This window comes from Takifugu flavidus, chromosome 5 (genome assembly GCF_003711565.1).
Source record: "Takifugu flavidus isolate HTHZ2018 chromosome 5, ASM371156v2, whole genome shotgun sequence".
Taxonomy (NCBI): Eukaryota; Metazoa; Chordata; class Actinopteri; order Tetraodontiformes; family Tetraodontidae; genus Takifugu; species Takifugu flavidus.
The window spans coordinates 11,377,881-11,398,731 of NC_079524.1; the positions used below are offsets into that span (position 1 = coordinate 11,377,881).

At 45.2% G+C, this 20,851-nt stretch overlaps 1 protein-coding gene across 1 annotated transcript in view; it reads right to left on the minus strand.

Annotated features, from left to right (window-relative positions):
* Positions 1-20,851, minus strand: part of fbrsl1 (fibrosin-like 1) — a 205,066-nt gene that overhangs the window by 7,924 nt on the left and 176,291 nt on the right. The window contains 8 exon segments of the mRNA XM_057034300.1: positions 309-404; positions 575-625; positions 3,323-3,573; positions 5,382-5,644; positions 6,443-6,617; positions 6,620-6,701; positions 6,704-6,801; positions 6,804-6,860. Coding sequence (XP_056890280.1) covers positions 309-404; positions 575-625; positions 3,323-3,573; positions 5,382-5,644; positions 6,443-6,617; positions 6,620-6,701; positions 6,704-6,801; positions 6,804-6,860 — 1,073 coding nt within the window.

A 20,851-nucleotide genomic window follows, 5' to 3' on the forward strand; every position in this document is an offset into this window, starting at 1 on the left:
GGAATAGGTCTGGTGTGGGACGGTTTGTGTTGGGGAACGTTAGCAAACGTGGACAAAATAATGAATTCTTTTGTGCCTTTTTAGCTTTAAGTGGTTCTGTTTTAAAATTCATCAAATGAATAAGATGTTCTTCCAAACGTTCCTGCCCTGCGCTAAGGGTACAATATTTAGAGTATGACTGTTTAAATGTTGAACACTGACGAAGGGAAACTTCGGCTTCAGTGCTTATGAAGAGCAAAACCAAAAAATCTGCCTTGAGGTGAGGTATTCTTATCGATCTGGGTCGAGGGGAGGGAAATGGGGCTGACCTTGGGCTGGAAGGCTCCTTGCAGCGAGCTGAAGGGTCCAGAGTGTGGGAGCAGCGGGGGCATGCCTGGCATGGTGGGGGGGTAGGAGGGGAAAAACTGGGAGACACAAAATAAAATCAAACAGCGATACAAACAGGACTCAAGCATATGCACACACAGATCACAACACTACATCGGCACTAACGGCAACACCCAAATATGTCAAATATTTGATTTGCCAAATGCAGTTAGCAAACAGAAACTCAAAAGACGACAAGGAAACTCACATTTGAGTGCCTGATGAATGGATTGTCCAGTTTGGGGGTGTATTTGTCGAACTGGAAAACATTAGAAAAGGAAATAATTAGTGAAGAAAACCCCACAGAATGATCAATTCCTCAATATAACATTCCATTATTTCACCCTCTCTCTCACACAAAACAAAAACACATGATCAACATATTAACATCTGTAACTGGTATGAGGCAGGGCTTTGATCCAGCATAATAAATCCCAGTAAAGCAGCTGGCTTGCACCAGTCATGGGTTTACTTCAACTGCACGGTCAGATAGGCAGTCAAATTACTAACAATACGGCTGCTTTAACAGGCTGCCAGGACGAAGACAGCCTGCATCATTTTCCAATTGAGCATACAGACATTTGGTGTAGACGCCCCCTTTTTGGGGTTTCTGTTCACGGTAAAAAAAAAAAAGAAAAAGAGGAGAAATGTAAATCTAATTGCTTTTGACTGCAAGGTTTTCGTCTCCGTGCTGTCGGGAAAGGCAGGAGGGAACCGTCCGTGAAGCTTATCTGATTTCAGACCCGATATTTATATTATCCTGCTTCTATTTGATTAAAAATGAATCGTTCAAATAATGTTTGGAGTGGTTAGGAGCATCTGAGCGGGAAAATATGATCTGAACTAAATAAACATTTGCTGTGGTCAACCGCAAGCGTAGCAGGACAATCTTAATTTGAAGAAACGGTTTCTGATCATGTCCCGTGCACGTGGGAGGGTAGTCGGAAAACTGAGGAGGACCAGAGGGGGAGAGAACACGGGGAACGCTGCCCATGCATGAATAGCAACTTTGTGTCTGTTCCCAAGCCAATACTGGCTCTCTATTTAGAAGCAGGCTAATTACAAGTGACAGGAACTTATTCCCGTTTCGCAAATACACAAACCATTTGCAGGTACTTTTCATGAGTGTTTTCGCAAAGTGCTCCAGGCAGGCGCAGACGTTTGGGGTTTACGTAAAGCAGGAGAATGAGCGGGTATGAATCAATGTTTCTGTGCGCGGTAACATGGGTGGTTGAGGGGGGAGTGGGTGTGGGGCTTGGCAAAAGCCGCCAATGGAGACGCAGGGTTTGGATCAGGGGCCCTCTGGTGAAGCGGGGCCATTCACATCTGCGCGGATAAAAAAAAGGCTGTGTCGGCAGCCGTGGTGTTGGCGGCCTTGTTTGTGGGCGATAATGGGCTGAAATCAAAGACAGATAGCCTACTGAGAGGAAACACGGAGCCAGCTTCCGAGCTCATTAAACCGCTCCTCTGAATTTCTGAAGGTGCGGCCTATTTAATGTCTGACGCCCGTAGAGGGCATTTGGCGCCTTTACAGCCTTGTAAAAGAACAGAAATGAAAAATAAGAGAAAACAAAAACTCCTGCACTCCTAATTTATGGAGCTTAGCACACTTTTATAGCAAACAGCTTTGGCCAATTAAAGCTTTATATTTCATCTTATGACAATTTAAGATACTCCTTAACTAAAGACATGACGGGAAGGGGTGAATAAGGAACCCGGTGCTGCCATTTGCAAGCCAGCTGCTTGTAAGGACTGAACAATAAACAAAGATAAAAGCTTCATAATTTCATTCATCACAGTCGTTAACTGGTAGAGATCTGGAACACGTCTGGAGAGCGAGAGATCTTAGAGGCAGAGACAAACAGAAATTGCACAACTGGGCCATATTTGGTTTAGCTTCTCGTGACATTACAGCAAAAACAACCACATCATCATCATCATCATCATCATCATCATCATCATCATCATCATCAACATCATCATCATCATCACTCCAGCCTCTCTGAGCAAGGATGGCAGAGAAGGAAAACAGCATTGTTACTGGGGGAGGTGGGGAGGGGAAGAGGCATAAGTTAAATAACAACACAGCTTCAATAAAGGAAAAAAAACAACAAACAAACAACACAGGACATTAAGGGCGGTCTCTGACCCCACCGCAACAAACCCAGCGGTGAGGGGGCCAGTACATCACGGCTCCATAATGCCAGCATTAGGGAGATGAGGAAAATCGCCTCTTTCATCTTCAAAGACGGGGATTTGCGCAGGATATAATTCCTTCCATGTCAGGTAATGAACAACAGAGCCTGTAATGGCACAGTCCCCGCTCTCAGCCTCTGTGCAATAAATACTAGAGCTTTGATTTCTTATGGACGGGAGGGAGATAATCTTGAGATAGGGCTTAATGGAAGCAAAGGCTCTCAATCAGCTGGCACAATGGCTACATGGAAGGGATACAAATATCTTTTCTTAAACTTTAGATTTACTGAATCTGAGCTTCAGAAGCTTGGATGCTTTCTTACCTATAAACCCTAAATGATATCCCTGGTTGGTTTTTGTCTCTTTTATAAGAGTGTTACCACATTTGGTGCTGAAGCAGTCTGATAAGACTGGGTAATTCTAGCCTGCACAACAGTGTTTGATATACTGTTTATTGCTGTTAGTGTTGGATGCTGGGGCGTGTGTAGGAAGTGGCGGCTCAGCATTAGTTTGCCAGCATGACTGGGACAGATGAGATATTTCTGGCTTGTCCTCAGGTCTCAGACTCCAGCGGATGGACAGTATGAGGAAACCAAAGATCCAAACCAGGGAAAGGGGGGGGGTTCTACATCTACGGGGGGATATCGAGTAATTTTGGGGAGTTAAATAAAAAGGGGAGAAATTGATTAAAGAGGAGACCGGGAGGGTGACAGGTGGGTGGGTAGGAAATTAGGGGAGCTTTTTTGTTACTTATCCTCACATTTCTGGCTTGGGTACGCACCATGGGGGGTGCGGTGGGCGGGGTGAGGATGGCAGCCGGGGGCAGACTGGCAGGGAAGGGCGTAAAGGTGTGCTGGTGGGTGTGTTGGTGCTGGTGCATGTGCTGGTGTTGGTGAAACTCAGCCCTCAGGAGCGAAACGGGGGCTAGCGGCGAAGCGGGCGGCCCCCGGCCCCGCTCTGAACTCTGAACCAGGAAGCGGTTGTTCAACTCCTGCCTCAGGAGGTCATGCTCTGCAAGAAAGGAGAGCGGGGGGGAAGCGAAGAAAGGAAACAAGGGGACGGGGAGAGGGAAGGGACACAAGAAAAAAAAAAGGCACAAGCGCCCAGTCAGTCTTCACAACAGGGATAAAGAGAAGAAAATAGTCACCTGGCATTCTCTGTTTCTCCAGCTCATGCTGTGAGGGTTTTCTACGTGGGGACTCATTGGTGGTGGTAACAGAGTTGCCTGTGACAATGTGCCAATCAGAATCCCCGAATGAGGCTGGCAATACATGATTGGTTGGTTGAATGATATCAACAGGCTGGTATCTAAAGACAAGAGAGAACCAAGAGTCATCCCAGCAGAAAACACACACACTCTTACTCTTGCCCTCTACTAGAATGTCAGCGCACAAGCGGCATATTTATTACATATTTTTAAAGACATCAATGCTGGAGACAATTCTATCCGTCAGTTGCAGCGTGAAATTGCCTGCTTTCATTAAACTGTTGAAACCAATTATCAAATCGTTACAAATCATGTGTTGCTGGCAGGAGAAAACATAATTCTGGTTGTTGAGGTCGCATCAGATTGCACCGTTTTTCAAAATGTGCCTGTCGACTCGCTGCTCTCAGCACGCTGAAGATGTCTCCAGCTGTGATGGCCGCCCAGTTGTAAGCTGACATTTTCCGGCGACGCATCCAAGCCTTTGAATGGTGACCTCAGCCGTGTCATTTTTTGAAATCTAAGCTCCAAACCAGTCCATCTTTGAAATGAATGCATGATGTTCTCCACCGCAATTGAGAATACCACCAAACAATAAAGTAAGTGACTTGTGGGAGATGCATTACAGCGCTGCTTTTAAACAGAAAACCACATTTACCTACACTCTGTTGCACCAGGGTGATTTGGTATCATTTTAAATTATTGATGCCGTGCCAGAATCTCAAGCTGCTTCACAACTAATAAGACGCTACAACAACCAAATCTACATTATTGCAAATTTATCTCGACTCAGCCTGCAGGGAAACTTTAGAAAAAACAGAAATTTACAGTCCTAAATCTATAGGAAGCAATACACCTACATTGAAACCTACATTTAGCTATAAAAACTAATGAATTTAAACACAAACGTGGGTATGTACTGTGTTCCATCAAAACAAGAAAAAGATAACAGTAATAGATGAGCACTTACCACAGCGGCTATTGAGTATGAACAAAAACTGTTAGAAAAACAACACTTAAGAAGCATCACAATACAGATGAGGGCTGCACAATAAAGCAGACCGTGATCCTGCCAGTCAAATCTAATTGGTATTTAGAAGTTTTTTGCCATAAATTTCAATTTTTTCTTGACTAAAATTTGAAATGCTGGCATTATATTTCGTGGAGTTTGTACAAATACAACTCTGGCACCTTTAAAGAAGGTTTCCTCTTTTTCACTGTCAGGCGCACTTATGGCACTGTCCCCTCCCCGACGATATTATACTTGATCATGTAACATCAGGCTTAGGCAGGACAGTTTGGACTACTTTAAGGTTAATTGTGCAGCCCCAGGCAGTCAGCAGGCTATAAGATTTGAACGCTGTCTCAAGCCTCAAATATATTTGTGTCTAAAATATCCTGTTTATACAGCAGGACAAAAATAAAGACTAGGCTTAAAAAAAATGATTACAGAACGATAAAAAATGGTGCAAAGCTGCTTTCAGACTAAGCACATAATGCATTATGATAGAAATTGTGATCATCTTTAGGAATTCTCATGGATCAATAAAACATGGGTAACTAATGCTAACAACACTCATTGGTGAACAATTAGCAGCAGTTGAGAGCAATCTACCTGGGTAGGGGGTCCCGGCAGGGTGCCCAGGCACCACTAAACTGTTGGTTGGTAAGGTCGGTGGTGGTGGCAATGTGGCTGGGGTTGCGAACATGGCCGGATAGCGATGCGCCGGGCTCCGTAGGGATGAATAGTGCGAGGTAGAGAGATTGGCGATGGACAGAGGCAAGGCTGTGGCCGAGGACGGGAGCCCGCTGAGGTGGTGGTGGGGGGAGGGGGGCAGGTGCTGTTTGGGAAGAGCCACCGGACTGCTGCGGCTGTGGCTGTGGCTGATTCAACGAGACAACAGAGTATTGTGCATCAGAGGGAGGAGAAATAAGTTCTGAAAATGAGCTCATTCGATAGTTTAATCAATTCTAAAGAGTTCAGTGTTCCTCATGCTGTACCTGAACAATAAGAACTTCACTTACAGCATCTATTACCTATAAATACATATCTACAGGGTTGCAAAGATGACCTAGTATGAGGAATGGTTGAATTTAGCAAAATGTTCGATGAAAAACAGTAAATCTGAGGGCTGGATATTGCGAGCTGGTTTGTCGGGAAATCAATATCCGCATAAGGCTCAATGTAGTGTTGAATTAAGCATTGTCCTTTTTCTTTTTGTACTGGACTGCATTATATCAATTTTGGAATTGCTGCAGTTGATTTTATTCCTGTCATTGCTGGCCTGGTAATACATAACATATTAAAGGACAATGTCTGCAGGAAGGAACAAAAGGTTCTCTGGCTGCTGCTACACTGGAAAACATCATTGTGCCATTCAAGCATGGAAAAAGCATCTTAGAAGTGCTCGCACTTACAATGCGAGTGGAAAAAATGTACTCCCACTCCACTAAACTATTTTACAAATTACACGTGGCAACAAAAACAAAGTAGCACATTTGTATACATGGTGCATAAATGTGCTATAAACACGTCGACGTGACTCTTTATGTTGACATTTGATGTTGAGATCTTTTCTAAAACACAGCTTTTGGGCATGATTTTGTCATTATGTTCGAAAATCCGGTTTGTGACTCCTGCACCCCCAACCGCTGAGGCGCTGAGGTAACACCAACCTGATGTCGTGGAGGCTGCTGTACAGCGGGTGGTGCACCTGGTGGCTGATTATCGGCCTCGCGTGGTGCTGCGGCGGTGGAAGAGTGCGAGACTCCTGGTGTGAGTGTGGATGAGAAGGGTGGGGCTGGGGGTGAGGTGGCGCCCTCAGCAGGGGAGGGGTAGGGACAGGGGGGGCGGATGCTGCTCCCTCTTGACGCTGACGGGAGGCGGTGTAGGGACACGTGAACTCGGGGGCTCGAGGGGCGCCGCCGCTGCAGCGCGGGGGCGGGGGAGCCCGTAGGCGCCGAAGCAGGGGTGGGGCTGGGCACTGGAGGTGTGAAAGGCACCTCGCTGTTGCTCTGCTCCTGGCTGCGCTGAGGCCTGAGACTTTAGCAGAACTACAAGTCTTAGACTCCGGACTCTCATTCGTTGGCACACCTAAAAAAAAGGGGTAGAAAATATGAGAAAGATTTTGATATTTAGTGCGTTGTCAGACTGTGGTTTTTAAATCAGAAGACAGCATTTTTCCGACAAATACACGGGGGTCATTAATGAATTAAACATCATCCAATTTCCTCCTGCAAAAGGTTGTTCCAAAATCCCGTGCCCAAGGTTCCTTGTTTCGCCTCTCCCTAGGTTCCATTAAGTGTTTAATCAGGTCGTTTTCATGCTCGACTATAATCAGATGATCCAATTTCTTTCTGCAATCCAGTCAGTGTGAATAAATCACAGCTAATTAAAGTTAAATGTCTGCCCCTATTCAGGGCTTTGCTGAGCACACAATCTGGCATGAAATAATTATGTTTCAATTGTTCTGTGAAGGGAGATCGTGGCCCCTTATCTTGGCCTCTCTGCCACATCTACTTTCTTTTCCCCTCATCGTCATCTTTCAAGGGATTTGGGAAATCACAGTAAAGCAGTCTGAACTTGACCACTTTGTCTTTGCCATTCATAGGAACTCTTAAGGTTTTTCAAATGTTGAATGACTTTTCATACCGAGGCAGCAGCTGTAATTATATGTTATTGCGGCGGTAAAAAATAGGAGAAAAAGCAAGTTTTCACAACTTTTATATAAATATACCTCAGTGTGCTAACTGCTAGCAGCCTTACTTTGTCTTAGAGTAAAAAAGAAAACAAATGAGTTACAAAAACCTATTAAGGACATTTGGATAGGTACAGAAATATCACATGTACGGAGTTTAAGACAATCTTTGCACAGGGACCTAGAACTCAGTAATTCCTTACTTTGAAAATAATTCTGGTTTGAGAATAGCCAAGAACGGCTGTCAAGGCAGTGAAACTCGACATGCCGCCCACTAATGGAATATCCAGTCCACATTAACAGCCTGCTTAATCTTTCAAGGATCATAACACCCATAAAAGCCCAATAAAAAGCCACGGTAGAGCTTTTTATTGATTTATTTTTTTCGCTTGTCGAGATGCCCTTCCCTTACTCCTTTGCATTTTATGGAAGAACTGAGACATGCTAAGGTGTCATGATTTTCTAATGAATTCTGGGCTACAGGCACATATAGACTTCCTGATTTTATGAGGGTCTGGCTTTTAGATTAAACCGTTGGTGTTCTCAGGCAGACAAATGGGCGAAAAAGCAGATATCCATAGCCAAAATGTCGCCGCTGGGTGATGTTGCCGTGGCAACACGGACTTCCAGACACAATGCAAGGCAAATGATACAGAATAAAGTCTCACTATGAGCGGGAGAAGACAGAGGGGTCTCTCATACTAATGCTGTGAAGCCAGGACCACATTCAGTGCCTGGGTTATTTTAATGATGATTCTAATGGGCTCTAATGGAGGCTCAGGCCAAGCCCATACCTCATTAAAATCACTAGAAGCCAGGACACTTAACAATACGAGCATGCACACAAATATGCACAACAGAAGATGGAGTAAAACATCCACTGTTAGCGCCACACACTTTGTAACCCTAATATCTTCATTTAAGAAAAGCCTGGAAAACAGAAACATGAAATGTGCAGCAGAAGAAAAAGGGTGTATAACTCTGATAATACTCTTGAAATTTGCATTTGACATTCAGGCAGTGGCCATGTGTTAATCTACTGCAGGGTTTTAATACGAACGCCTTGCGTCAGAGCAATCCCTGATTGTCAAGCATTTCAGAAAACTGTCAAATTTTGCATTGTTGTTTGTGTTTCTCTCCCCCAGAAGTAAAAAGCAATTTCCCTGCAATCACATATGGGGGGAGGCAGTCTGCGAGCGACAGGCAGTCATGTGAAACAAATGCCGCACACAGGGTCTGTACAAAAAAGCGGTGTCCTGACGCCCTATCCCTGCAAACCTGAGCAGATGGTTTGTGGGGTTAGTGCACTGGGGGGACAGGGACCATCCCTTGGGGGTGTTGGCAGGTCTGCTCACCAGATGACATCTTATCCCAGTATTGATTTTTTTTTTATAGTTGATTCTTTGGACTTGCTTACTCAGGGGAATTGGAGCATGGCCAGCGCACACGTGCCTGCATTTGCAGCGCACAGGCTGGATGGTGGGAGGCTCCGGGGAAGAACCCCAACAGAGATAAAGATACCCCAGTGACCACAGGTCATCTGCTGGGCATAACTGATGTATTCTGTGGGGACAGCGAAGGCAGAGTTTTGAACTCTTCCTGCCTAGACTTTTTCCTTGCTGACCCTGCTTGGCCCTGTAGAACATCTGGAGAGCTGGCACTGGTGTGTTCCAAATTGGCCAGATGGCTCGGTTTGATACGGCTTAGACAAACATGGAGCGACTCGACCCAAGGTTGGCCTTAGTTGGGTTGTCATTATCTTAGAAACATTAGCACAAGACAAAAGAAGAATATTTGTTGTGACTAAGATATCCTGTGTACATATATCTATAGAGATATCTGTTGACTACGTCAAATATATAAAAGTTCACTTAGAAGCTTTGTCCATCCAAACATTTGAGTATAAGGACAGGACTAGACCGGGGAAGGGCGCTCCGAGACCAAAGCAAGGTCTGTATATTTCTGCCTCAGCTACAACTCTCTGCAAAAAACTGAATGCAAATAAGCAAGTTTTATGGCATACCTGCTTTCAGATGGCACAATGACAGTATGACCAATAGCTGGGGAACGAGAACCTGTATGCAAAAAGCCTTCAAATTAGATTTGAGCGTATGCAAATTGTCCATGTGACAGAGAAGGGCTTGGGCCAAGAGGAGCGCAGTCCTCATTTACCAGCCAAACGCTGAGGTTCAGTCCTTCCATGGTTATGCCAATGTGAAAACAGGCATAGAACAGATCAAATGTGGACATGTGGAGACAGATATGTAAATGTATTGGGATATGCTGAACGCTGCTAGGGCGCACACACGGTGCATCTATTTGCCTCCTGTTGGCTTATTATTCTGCGGGTCATCAGGGATGAGCTTACCAGTATTTGATTTTTGGACTTTTTTAGAGAAGCGACGTGAAGGAAACCAAGGTTTAGTGGTGTGAATGACGGCTGGAACAGATACTGGCTCTATGCTCCATTGTGAGGTACTGTGAGGTATTCAATCATTAAAAAAGATGCGAGGGAGGGGTCTTTTTGGTTCCACGAATGTATTTTGTGTGGTTGGGACACATGGTGTGCCTTCCCTCGCACTATTTAAGCTGCCTGAAGCATCTTCACACTGGTAACAAGGACAGCCAAGGCAACGTTTCTTGCAAATCACTCAGAGATGTTAATGGGGGACTGGACAAGGGGAAGCTGGCCAAGTTATCCAAAGACTGAGGACAGCTGGCATAGTTAATTTTGTGTGTGTATGTGTGTGTCTGTCTTCACTGCAGCTGACAAAAGGAGTGGATAGCAGCAGAATGGGAATGGGTGTTAAGCTAGTACATTTACAGTCAAAGCCCAGGCATAAATTGGGAACCTAATGTTCATTTCAGGGAGCTGGCAACTCAAGCTGCAAGATGAATCAGTTTTTCCTACGCATTTCAGATCCCAATCCCAATACCAGCCATATGGTGCAGGACACATATGCCATTCACCTCTCACAGCACATATGCCAATGTAATAGATGAGATGTGAAGTGTGTCTTCAAATCAGAGAGGAAAAACAGACAAATGTAACCGACCAAAATATTAATATGACAATTCTGCTGCACCACAATGCTCAAACCGCCGTAAACCTACTGGTATTATCCAATATTCCGTGATATGATCAAAACTGCACTTATTAGTGGAATGCACCTATAAACACCCGCTATGTCACCAGAAATCTTTCATTGATGTAGGTTCAGTTCAGTAGGAAATTAAGACAAAGACCCATTAAACTTCAATTAACCTCTAGGCATAATGCGCACTTGCTCATCCCTGACTCTCCATGAGGGCACACCCCTCTGTGGAGCTGTTTCCTGCAGATTTGATGGGTTTTGGGACCATCAGTCTCAGCTTCTTATGACCTCGGCTTGGTCACTGAAGGTCAGTGCCACGGGGCCCTCTGAAATAAAAAGCTGGACATTTTGGAACCCTCAGCTGAAAAGCTGAAGTCTAATGGCTCCTCTGACATGGCCCACCCTGCCAGCATGGAATTTGACCCCTTTCGCTGTCACTGACCCATCACTGACCCTGGTGACCATTCTTACCCGGAGGCTGCTCCGGACAGACAGCCAGCAGGCAGGAGGGGGAGGTCGGTGATCTGAACTTCAAGAAGGGGCATCCTTCGGGAGTTATTTGTGCGATGCTGTGAGCACGAAGCTTATCATTTCATTAATTAGCAGGACACGCCTGCCTGATGGACTTGAACGCCGCAGCAGCAGCTGTCTCAATTGATTACAGCGGTGGACGTGGTGCTGCAATTATCGAGGTGACTGGAGACAACGCCTGCCACTTCTAATAAAGGACTTAACTCCCGCTTCCCACAACGTGGTACAGTGGTGGGAGGACAGTGGCAGCCTCCCTGTGTCTCCAATACCTTTAAGACCTTTTCAGAGCCTCTCCGTGGGCAGCCGTGGAACTCAGTGTGGGCTGTATTTCTTCAACAGCATGTCAGCTTTACTTAAGCTCACATAATGCCTGAACAGTATCACTTTGGTGCCCCACAGGAAAGCATCCTCTATTAGCCCACCAACTGGCTTACAATCTGCGGAGAACAAAAAGAGGCAGAATGGCAGAGAATAAGAAAGAGAAAGAATGAGTTGGTAACAAAGGCTCGCCAGGAAGCTTAAAGTCTGAGTAGAGATGGAGCGAGCCAGTGTTCAACAACGTAAACAGAGGTGCTGCTTTTCAACCTCATTTCATGTATGAACATGCATGAAGCCCACATGCCTCTAAGTGGATATAATATTATCTTTCAGAGCCGTACTGATTACTTCTCAATGGAGGGGAAATGGCTGGGTGAAAATCCTTCAACAAATCCCAAGTGCCATGATAGTGGGCTGAAAGAGCCTGCATGTTTTTCTTTTCCTCCCCCTCCATCTCTATTTTCACTCCCCCTCACCAGGAAAACAATTGGAAGCTGACAGTTCCAGCCCATTCGCCGTACCTCTTTCACTGTTTTGACACATGCAGCCATTGTTACTTAGGCGCAATGAAAGGGGGCAGGGCAAACATCTTAGTGGACATATCATATTTCCTTTTTGCAGATGCAAATGATTGCGTATAGCGATCAGCAGCTTAGGCTAGAGGTTTTCATGAGCTGCCCACCTGCTTCATGCAGACACACCATTCTCATAATATCAACTTATGCCCTGAAACAGACGGACCACCGAGGCGGAGTGGTGGTTTCCTCTAGGAGGGAAGATCTATCCTGGTCAACAAAGGGAGACACTAACTCCATCATGCCTGGTCCTGCTCAAGGGTTCTTCCTGTTAAAGGGGAGTTTTTCCTTGTCCCTGTTACTTGTCTGGGGTCAGGCCCTGGGATTCTGGAAAGCGCCTTGAAACAATTCTGATTGTAAAAGACGCTATATAAATAAAGATTGATTGATTGATTGATTGATTGATTGATCAATGAATCGATGCATTTCTTATTATTCACGCTAGCACTTTGAATGATCGTATTATTATTTCTTTTTCACTCATTCTTATAATTAACCAGCATGTGTAGCACCTTTGATTTTCACTTTTTTGTAAGAGAGTGTGTGAGAATTTTGCCGCTACACAGAAATGGTGGCTGGGACAGGATAAGATGTTACAGACTATATCTAAAGATAGCAAGCTATCAGATAAAGTGCTTGTACTTAAGTTTCACATATCTGCAAGTGCCCCAAGGGTCTGTGCTCTATAGACACAGTGATGTAATCAATGCCCATTCTATAAGAGGACCCTGCTTCTGGGTTCTTGTTGGGGTACTGCTGGGTAATTACGCTTACAGATGGAGACCGGGCAGCTGCTGGAGACCAGGCTGGAGCTGCCATTTTCCCCTGCTAATGGCTACCTACTAAAGAGCCATGTTCTTTTGAGCTACTGTTCAGGCCTTTTCCCTGCAGCAGTCAGAACTTGACATGTCTTCAAGTACTGCAGATGTTAAAAAAACTCCTCCAGTGCTCAAAATCTTCTGTAGGTAGGCGATGAATTACATGACAAGGAAGATAACACAAAGTGGGTCAAGGTAGAGACATTTAAAATAGCTTTCATGCAGTGCTCAGATAGATAAACACAAAAAAATCCTTCTACCAAACTTTTTTCCAATCACTACAACAGAAGGTAAAAAACCCCAGTTCTTGTGAAGAAGCCTTATTTTATTATTTGTGATTAAAAAACAGTTCAGTTGTATTGTTGTCATTATAAGTACAAAATCTGCTCGACATGTGTCTATTTTGGCAATTTTTGGATCAGAAAATATCCTGCAACTTTCAACATCAAGCAAACTGCACCACAAATACTAAGGTGAATAAGGAAGTAAGCCAATGCTAAACAAAGTAAATAGATTTCTTTTGGACAGCACTTATTTTGTTAATGAATTAGTTTATTTATTTATTCTTTAGCAATGTGTCTGCCACTACAGGAAGAGGGACAATAGGCAGGCGTATCAGGTTTGCAAATATTTGCCTGTCCTTTCTTGCACACCATTCATCAGTCTTCATTAGACAGAGAAAACATGACTGGAAAAGAGGGATAAAGTGACCCCGAGTTAAAAAGGAAGTAGGAACAAAGGGCAGGACATTATGTTAACCAGTACCTGGGTACAAGTGGACGGACTGCAGCTAATCTTTCCTCACATCTTTCCTCATTGTCCCTGGGTAACACACACACACACACACACACACACACACACACACACACACACACACGCAGACACACACCTACACACAAAAATAAGCTGCTGATTTGCAGGCTAGTTTGTGAAGGTAGTCTGAATGGGCGTCTGTCTGTTTGGGGTGAATGCACAGTGATAGTGGAGTATAACTGGGCTCCAAAATGAGCTGAATCACTTGTGAGATGAAAACAACAACAAAAAAAGCAACAACACAAAGCCCCAGGAAAGTGACAGGCAATAAGGACTGAAAACCCGAGCCAGAAATGAAACAAAAGCAAACAAACACCGTTTCTATCAGCTCCCCATTTTTCAGACAGCAGATGACAAAACAACAGCGGCAGAGTTAGAGGAATCAAACTCAAGCGGCAGACTGTGTCTGACTGTTTCGCGAATCCGTGTCATCGCGGAGCCTCCACGCCATATCAAACCCTGTAAATTCTCCTGAAAGGCACCCTCTCGCTTCAGCAGCCTGCGCCTGGATTATTGTGTACAGCTAAAAGGTAAGTGCTGGGAGTGTCACACTTGAGAATGTGTTTTAAGCACCATAAAGTATCAAGACCCAGATGGCTCATCCTCCCTGAAAAACACATCCACTCTCGCTGGGCTCCAGCAGCACCTGCTACCAGGATTAGGTCGGTGCTCCTCCAAGCCTGCACACTAATACCGGGTACAGCAGCTGATATGGAGCCCAGGGCACTTCAGCACTTGCCCCACACTTAACAGCTGATAAGTCAATATCTGTATCATTCCTGATAGTGATGGCTCTTTATTGATCTTTTCCAAAAACACAGGGAGTCATTTGTCGCTGTAAGGCTTTGACAGATGTGGTCTTTTGAATGTAGGCACCAAGAGTTCTGATTCTGAGGTTGAACATTTTTGGTTATAAGCTACACCATGGAAAAACCCCAAGATTTATCATATGGCAAAATTACAATTAAAAGGAGTTTTTTTGTAACAATTCCCATGATGCTAACATCAGCTAGATCATATAGCCGAGTTGCTGTTGCCCACGGTGTTGAGAGGGCTCTGAACACACATCCCTGTGGCCACATGGAGCAACATCCCAAAGCAAACATTTGTGAAATACCAGTTCCTTCAACACAGCAACACTAACCCAAACACCCAGGGAGGCTGGGGTGCATGCTCTGCTGAATGGGGTTTTACAGTAAGTCAGAGGCCATGAGGGGCCTCACTACCAGAGCCCAGAGCAGGGAATTCACCAGTAGCCAAAAACAACAGCCAAACTGATGACTGCTTCAGGATTGCAGGAGACCACACTGTGCATGTTCTTTTATTCCGAAAACTTTCCTTGGAATAACAAAATATAAACCCTAACGTATCAGCAAATTACCGCCTGCATGTCAAAGACTTGGATAACGGATGGCACTCGAGGCCGGTGAAACACAAGACGACACAAGGCCTTTGTTGAATGTGTGCGTAAGGTCACTGCTTTCACCAGGTAGTGGGTTCAGGGCTGATATCAAGACTAGAATCACAAAACCGTTCCACATTCAGCCAGCTGTCAGATACACTGTGCTAGTCCAAACCTGCGGTATTGCTTCAGGACAGAGTAGCTGTGATGAGCCTTTGACAGAAACACGGATGCTAATATGCTACAGCTGGAAAGGTATGGCGTTCAGGAATCCTGAACAAACAGTAGAGGAGGACCACCCATCTGCAGAGGGTTTGGAAAACTTTCTCCATGGCTGGCTGCTGTTGTTGGTTGTGATTTGGTCTCCTCGGGTTCATTTCTTTCCCCCCCAGAACACACACTGCCAAGTTCTTCTGAGGCATGGGTATGCTTGAATCTCAAGGAATCTGAAGCCTTTTTATGTGTGTCCGGCTTCTGGTGATGGTTCTTCCATCTTTGTAAGCCTCTGTGAACAGATTCCCAAAATGTCCAACCCATTACAAGCATCTTTGTAATGTGCATCTTGGCTGACGGCTGCCTCCTTGCCAGGGATTGTGCGTTATCCAAGTGGCGTGTTTGGCCACAATCACCTACCATCTGGCTTTGTCAACGAGCATGACAGCCTCATCTGCAAACAACATTGGCTCTGAACTGCTCAACACAGATGAGCTTAAAACACCCTTGGTGGAGAAGAAGCCGGCATCTTCAAACACATGCAGAGGGGAACACACTCGTGTTGGCAGAGGGACTGGAGCTTGGAATCAAGGATTTACAAAACAAGGATATCAGCAAGAGATCACAGACGACATGCTTTACATTTCAGGCCTGACAGCAGCGATAAAGCACTGGTCACGTACTCTAGCATGGAAGTGCCTTCCATGAGGCAGCCGGCAGCAAGGCGGCGGGAGGAGGATTAAGATTAGACAGAAGATGAGATGAGAGCGACTGCTCTCTAGAGCTATCCGATCGAAATTCTTTCCCCCTTCTTTCCCCTCTAAAACAAGAGGAACAAGAACAAAACAAGGAGCCAGCACAGTTCTTTAACCAGCGGTGGTTTCTTGTTGAAATAGGAGTCGACCTGTGCTTCACAGAAAACTGCAGGGGCTGCAGCTTATCTGTTAAAAAGCTTTTTTCTCATCGGGGAGCTTCAGATTTCTAATTCACTGCTGCTGAATTAGCTCCCAGCACACGAGTAGCAGAGTTGGTGGAGAAACATTGAGGCTAAAATCTGTTAATGGAGAAGTTAAAGAAATCATCTTGACAGCTTAGGTGCCTCCAGAAGCAACTTCTTTCATGACATTAGCATTCCCAGTTTCAGCAGTTAGAAAACCTTTCCCAGGTGTCCCCTCGGGTCAGAGTGTTGGCTGATGGTCTAATAATGGGAATCCTGGATTAGTGCAACGCAATCAAAAGAGAAACCAGTGAAAAGTCTTTGCCAAATTTAACTGATATATTAGTACTGATCTCACATTCAAGAATTATCTACATTATAGGGAATATATAAATTCTGCTCATATCCGTGACATCTTATGCTAAACTTCCCTCATGGCTTGCAGTGATTTTGTAATTGCACCCTCTACACAGCTAAAGCTGGATCCATATTCAATCAATATAACCAGAGATGCACAATGGAGCCTAATCGCACAGCCTTCATTGCGACTCCCATTTTCTGTCAAAACAGCCGATTGCCCCCAGCTGACACAGACGACAGGGCCTGACAGGGCCGAGTGACGGGTGCCGAGCATCCTGACATGTAACGGCTAACACACACAGAAGGCAAAAACACATCAACCCGCTCACACTGCTCCCGTTTCGTACCCTCGGTGGGAGCGAGGTTAATATTTCATGCACACTAGGCACTTTTTAAAGTGCAGACACTTTTCTAATGGATACAATGTTGCTGCAAAGGGGCCACCGAGAGGAGCACGTGGGAAGAGCATGACATATTAGCATTGACATTACAACCTGGCTAATTGCTGTGTGTCATTGAAAACAGGTAGAGGTAAGAGCTGCTGCAGTTTGACATCACTTCCTGCATCATACGGAGCCAAATGAATCCCTTCAGCCATTCTTTCAAGGTGCATGGGGGGGATTGTGGGTAATGTGGCTGACTCACTATGCCTGCCTGTCACTCTACATAAATAAGACATGAGGGTGTAATCGTAATTTAAAACAGCATGAATATTGAAGGAGAATTAAAATAATTTATGGAACACTACAGTCTAACAGCGAGTGTGTGAGTGTTTTGTCTTCTCTCTCTCTCTCTGCAGTGAATGGTGAAACGATGGGCAGCGGCAGCGTTGCAGGCTGGGAATTCTGTAATTGCTTTTTTTGTCCCTAAAGCAGGACTTCCTGCTTTAAATCAAAAAAGACAATCTCTGTCAGTAATGGCTCAATTAATAATTAAACACGTGTCTTATCTCTGCTGAGCTCCCCCTATTTATTTTCATCTCTCAGACAGGGATGGCTGCACAAACACCATTAGCACCATCAATAAAGGGAGCATTAATATCAGCCATTTCTGGAAAAACAAATCACCAAGCTCACAAAATGTCCTATGTCTGGAACACTAATAACACAAAGATTAATAAAGGCATAAAGAACTGTATTGTTCAGGTTTCTCCTGTTACTCCCGAGAGCCTTGTTTGGCTGAAGCAAGGCCGGGCGACTGTTCTTCTCCTTTCTGTGGTCTGAAAGAACTTTGGACTTCATTTATCTGCGCATGTGTATCTGATTTTAAGTTGGGGAGAAGAAAAAAAAAGATCCATGATACTGTGCTCATGCACCTGGAACTGCAACCCCGGAGCGCCGCCGTGCACATAGTTGGAAATATAATCCCCTAAATCCCGCAACAGCAGAGCTTGACCGTCTACAGGAACAGGGGCCTTCTCGACAAAGGAAGCGTGTCCTGCAAGCCGCCTGGACCTTGTCTGACAAATCAGAGACGGCAGCGGAGGTGAGCTTTAACAGTGCACAGTGGTTTTGGCTGCTTTCAGTTCCAGTTCTGGATAATCTGCGTGAGGTTTTTTGCAGCCTTCATGTTTCCCCCCCCCTAACATGTCTGCCCTCCAGTCATCCAGCCAGCCAGCTACCTTGACTCCATCCTGATTCAACAATGGCGAAAAGCTGATTTGTTGGTCAGAGGGTCAGCCCCCATTCATTATTTAATGGCTGAGAGGCTGCAAACACTCATGCCGGCCACTGGGGTTAGTGATACATTACACCGACCTGGCCAGAGTCGAGCTGCCTGGCTGAATACAAATAGGCTCTCACATCTACTTCACTGTATCTGAGCTGCCAACAACCCCCCCCCCCCCCCTCCCTGTGCTGACCTTGCTGCTCCCCCTCCAATCACCAGCCTTCCTCCCTTCCCTGGCATTCTGAATGCAGCAGGTGAAAGAAACATTCATCGCCCCGAGGCTGCTGCTGCAGGAGCAGGACTGTATCTTTGGCTGGCACAGGTAATGCAAGAAAAGGAGGAGGACGAGGAGGAGCATACAACACTTGTATTGATATGCAACAAACAGCAGTGGTGGAACAAAGGGCACTCAGCACCTATTGAGAGAGCGGGCCTGCAGACAGGGTGGTTGATTAGTGATTCGACATGGGGACCCTGGACTGTGTAGCACATAATGAGAGCTTAGGGAGCGAGCCATGAGCTGATGTAGCAAGGACGGGAGAGAGGCGGATCCTACCATAAGGAATTGATTCTCCACAGTACCAGATTTCATGAGAAAAAGGCTTCCATAGGAAAAAAAAACAAAAAAAATAGGGGTCTGCAGATCCTAAATACTTAAGCGAAAACATTGGTGATGTGTTTATATATAAATAGTTAAAGGATAAGCTCTAAATCCACTGCAGAGCTAAATGGTTTATGCATCTTTTTTTGTTTGTTTACTTCTGCCTCAATTAAGTAAATTGGTCCAACATCCCTGACGAGCAATAGAACTAAAGTGAGCGGATTTTGCATTCACCTCCAAAAGCCCCCATCTCCCTGAGCACCACAGTAACCTCGTGTTCACCTTCCATTTGGCCTCAGAGCGACGCTAACAGAGTGAGATGTGCACGATGAGAGTTTGTGTGTGCGCTTTTTTTCCTCTCATCTTCGTCTGCACGCTGCCTCTTTCTTTTGTTCCACTGGTCTAATCCAGTATGTGTGGGCCGGTAAGTTTAATGGAAACAATTTATTAAGTCCGGCTTAAAATGCCATCTGCAGCTAAGCCTCCCAAAGCCGCTAAGCTCCTGGTTTCGCCCCGGAGCTTGCTGTGTTCACGCTTACTGTAATGCTCTGTTTAAAATGAGCACAACGGGTCAAAATTAATCAGGATTACAAGGGCACAAATCCACTTCAGAAATGGGTTTTCTACCAATCTTTCTACCGCTATCCCAAGATGCCCCAGGTTTGCGCCTCTGCACGCCCCGCAGGTTTATCGGCAGCACCGAGCTAGGACAACAAGGCCCCGCTGAGCACAAGGAGGCGCATGATTATACCTCCAGCTCTAAAACCCCACAACATTCTACATAGTCACTTCAGATTCCAGTCAGTTATTTTCAGATATTTCGAGCTGGTGACGGCTGGGTTATAACTTTTATCTACTTCCATAGAGCAGGAAGAAAAGCCTGACAGTGAAGTGTTTATCTGCTCTGTGGAGGTGCCCCTGCAAGCCCATATGGCTACATTTAGCTTCATGTTCGCCTTCAAGCAAGTGGCAACAGTAAACTCTGACCTGTGATTCAATAAGACAAGCTCTAAGTGGAACACAGGTTTTCCCAGCACTTTCACTTAAACATGCCATCCTCCAGTAAATCGATAATTTGCGGGAGGTTTAAAAGAGGAAATAAACAAAATAACTGTTAGATAATGCCTGCTCTTTGCTGTACCTTCCTACCTCATCACCACCAACACAGACAGACATTCACCATGGCTTGTGCCGCTCTAGGGTAACAACAACTAGTGAGAAACTGCAAAATATTAAAGCTTCAGCTAACGTTATGCCACTAGCTTGCATCTATAATAGGTTGTCAATAGACTGAGATGATGAAAAGTAAATATGAGAGGGAGAAGGAAAGGATGTTAGGGTTTTGCCTGAAACCATGTTCAACTTGTGTAATTACAGTGCACTTCTTTAGCTGATTACCATGTTGGTTTTTTGTCTATTCTATTAATCCTGAAGCGTTTCATTAACACGACAGACTGCCGGCAAGTGTGCAATTTGGTTTTAACCTCAAGTGTTTGTGCCCATAACAGCTCAACGAAATTAAGTTCAGATGGGGACGCCGTGACGAAAAGCTAGAAAGGGTTAAAAAAGCACACCGGCCATTACCCAGAGAGCTGTAGGAGCCAAACGCCATTGCTGCGTTATGCATTTATGCGTGTCTTGAGCATGTATGGGCGTGAGTCTGAGCCAGCAACTCCACAGGCCTGCCGATCGGAGCAGAGCGGACTTTTCATTGTTCCCACAGGACCATAACTGAGCCCAGTAATGGGACATGCTGCATTCTGAGCCAACGGAGAACAGCCTGTGGGCTGCTCGGTATTATACATGCAGACATTACACACAGAAAAACCTGCCTCGGCCCAAACCAAACACCACTGATGAATCCATTACAGCTCCAAACATCAACACTGGAGCACAGCGAGGGACTGGTAGCAGATCTGATCATGTTTTCATCACTTCATCACCCCGCTGATTTGCTTGATCACCCCCCCCCCCTCTAACCTATAATTCTAATCTGCAGCACCACTTCATTATTGTTTCCACCAAACGAGATCTGCTTGATCTGGGCGACAATCGA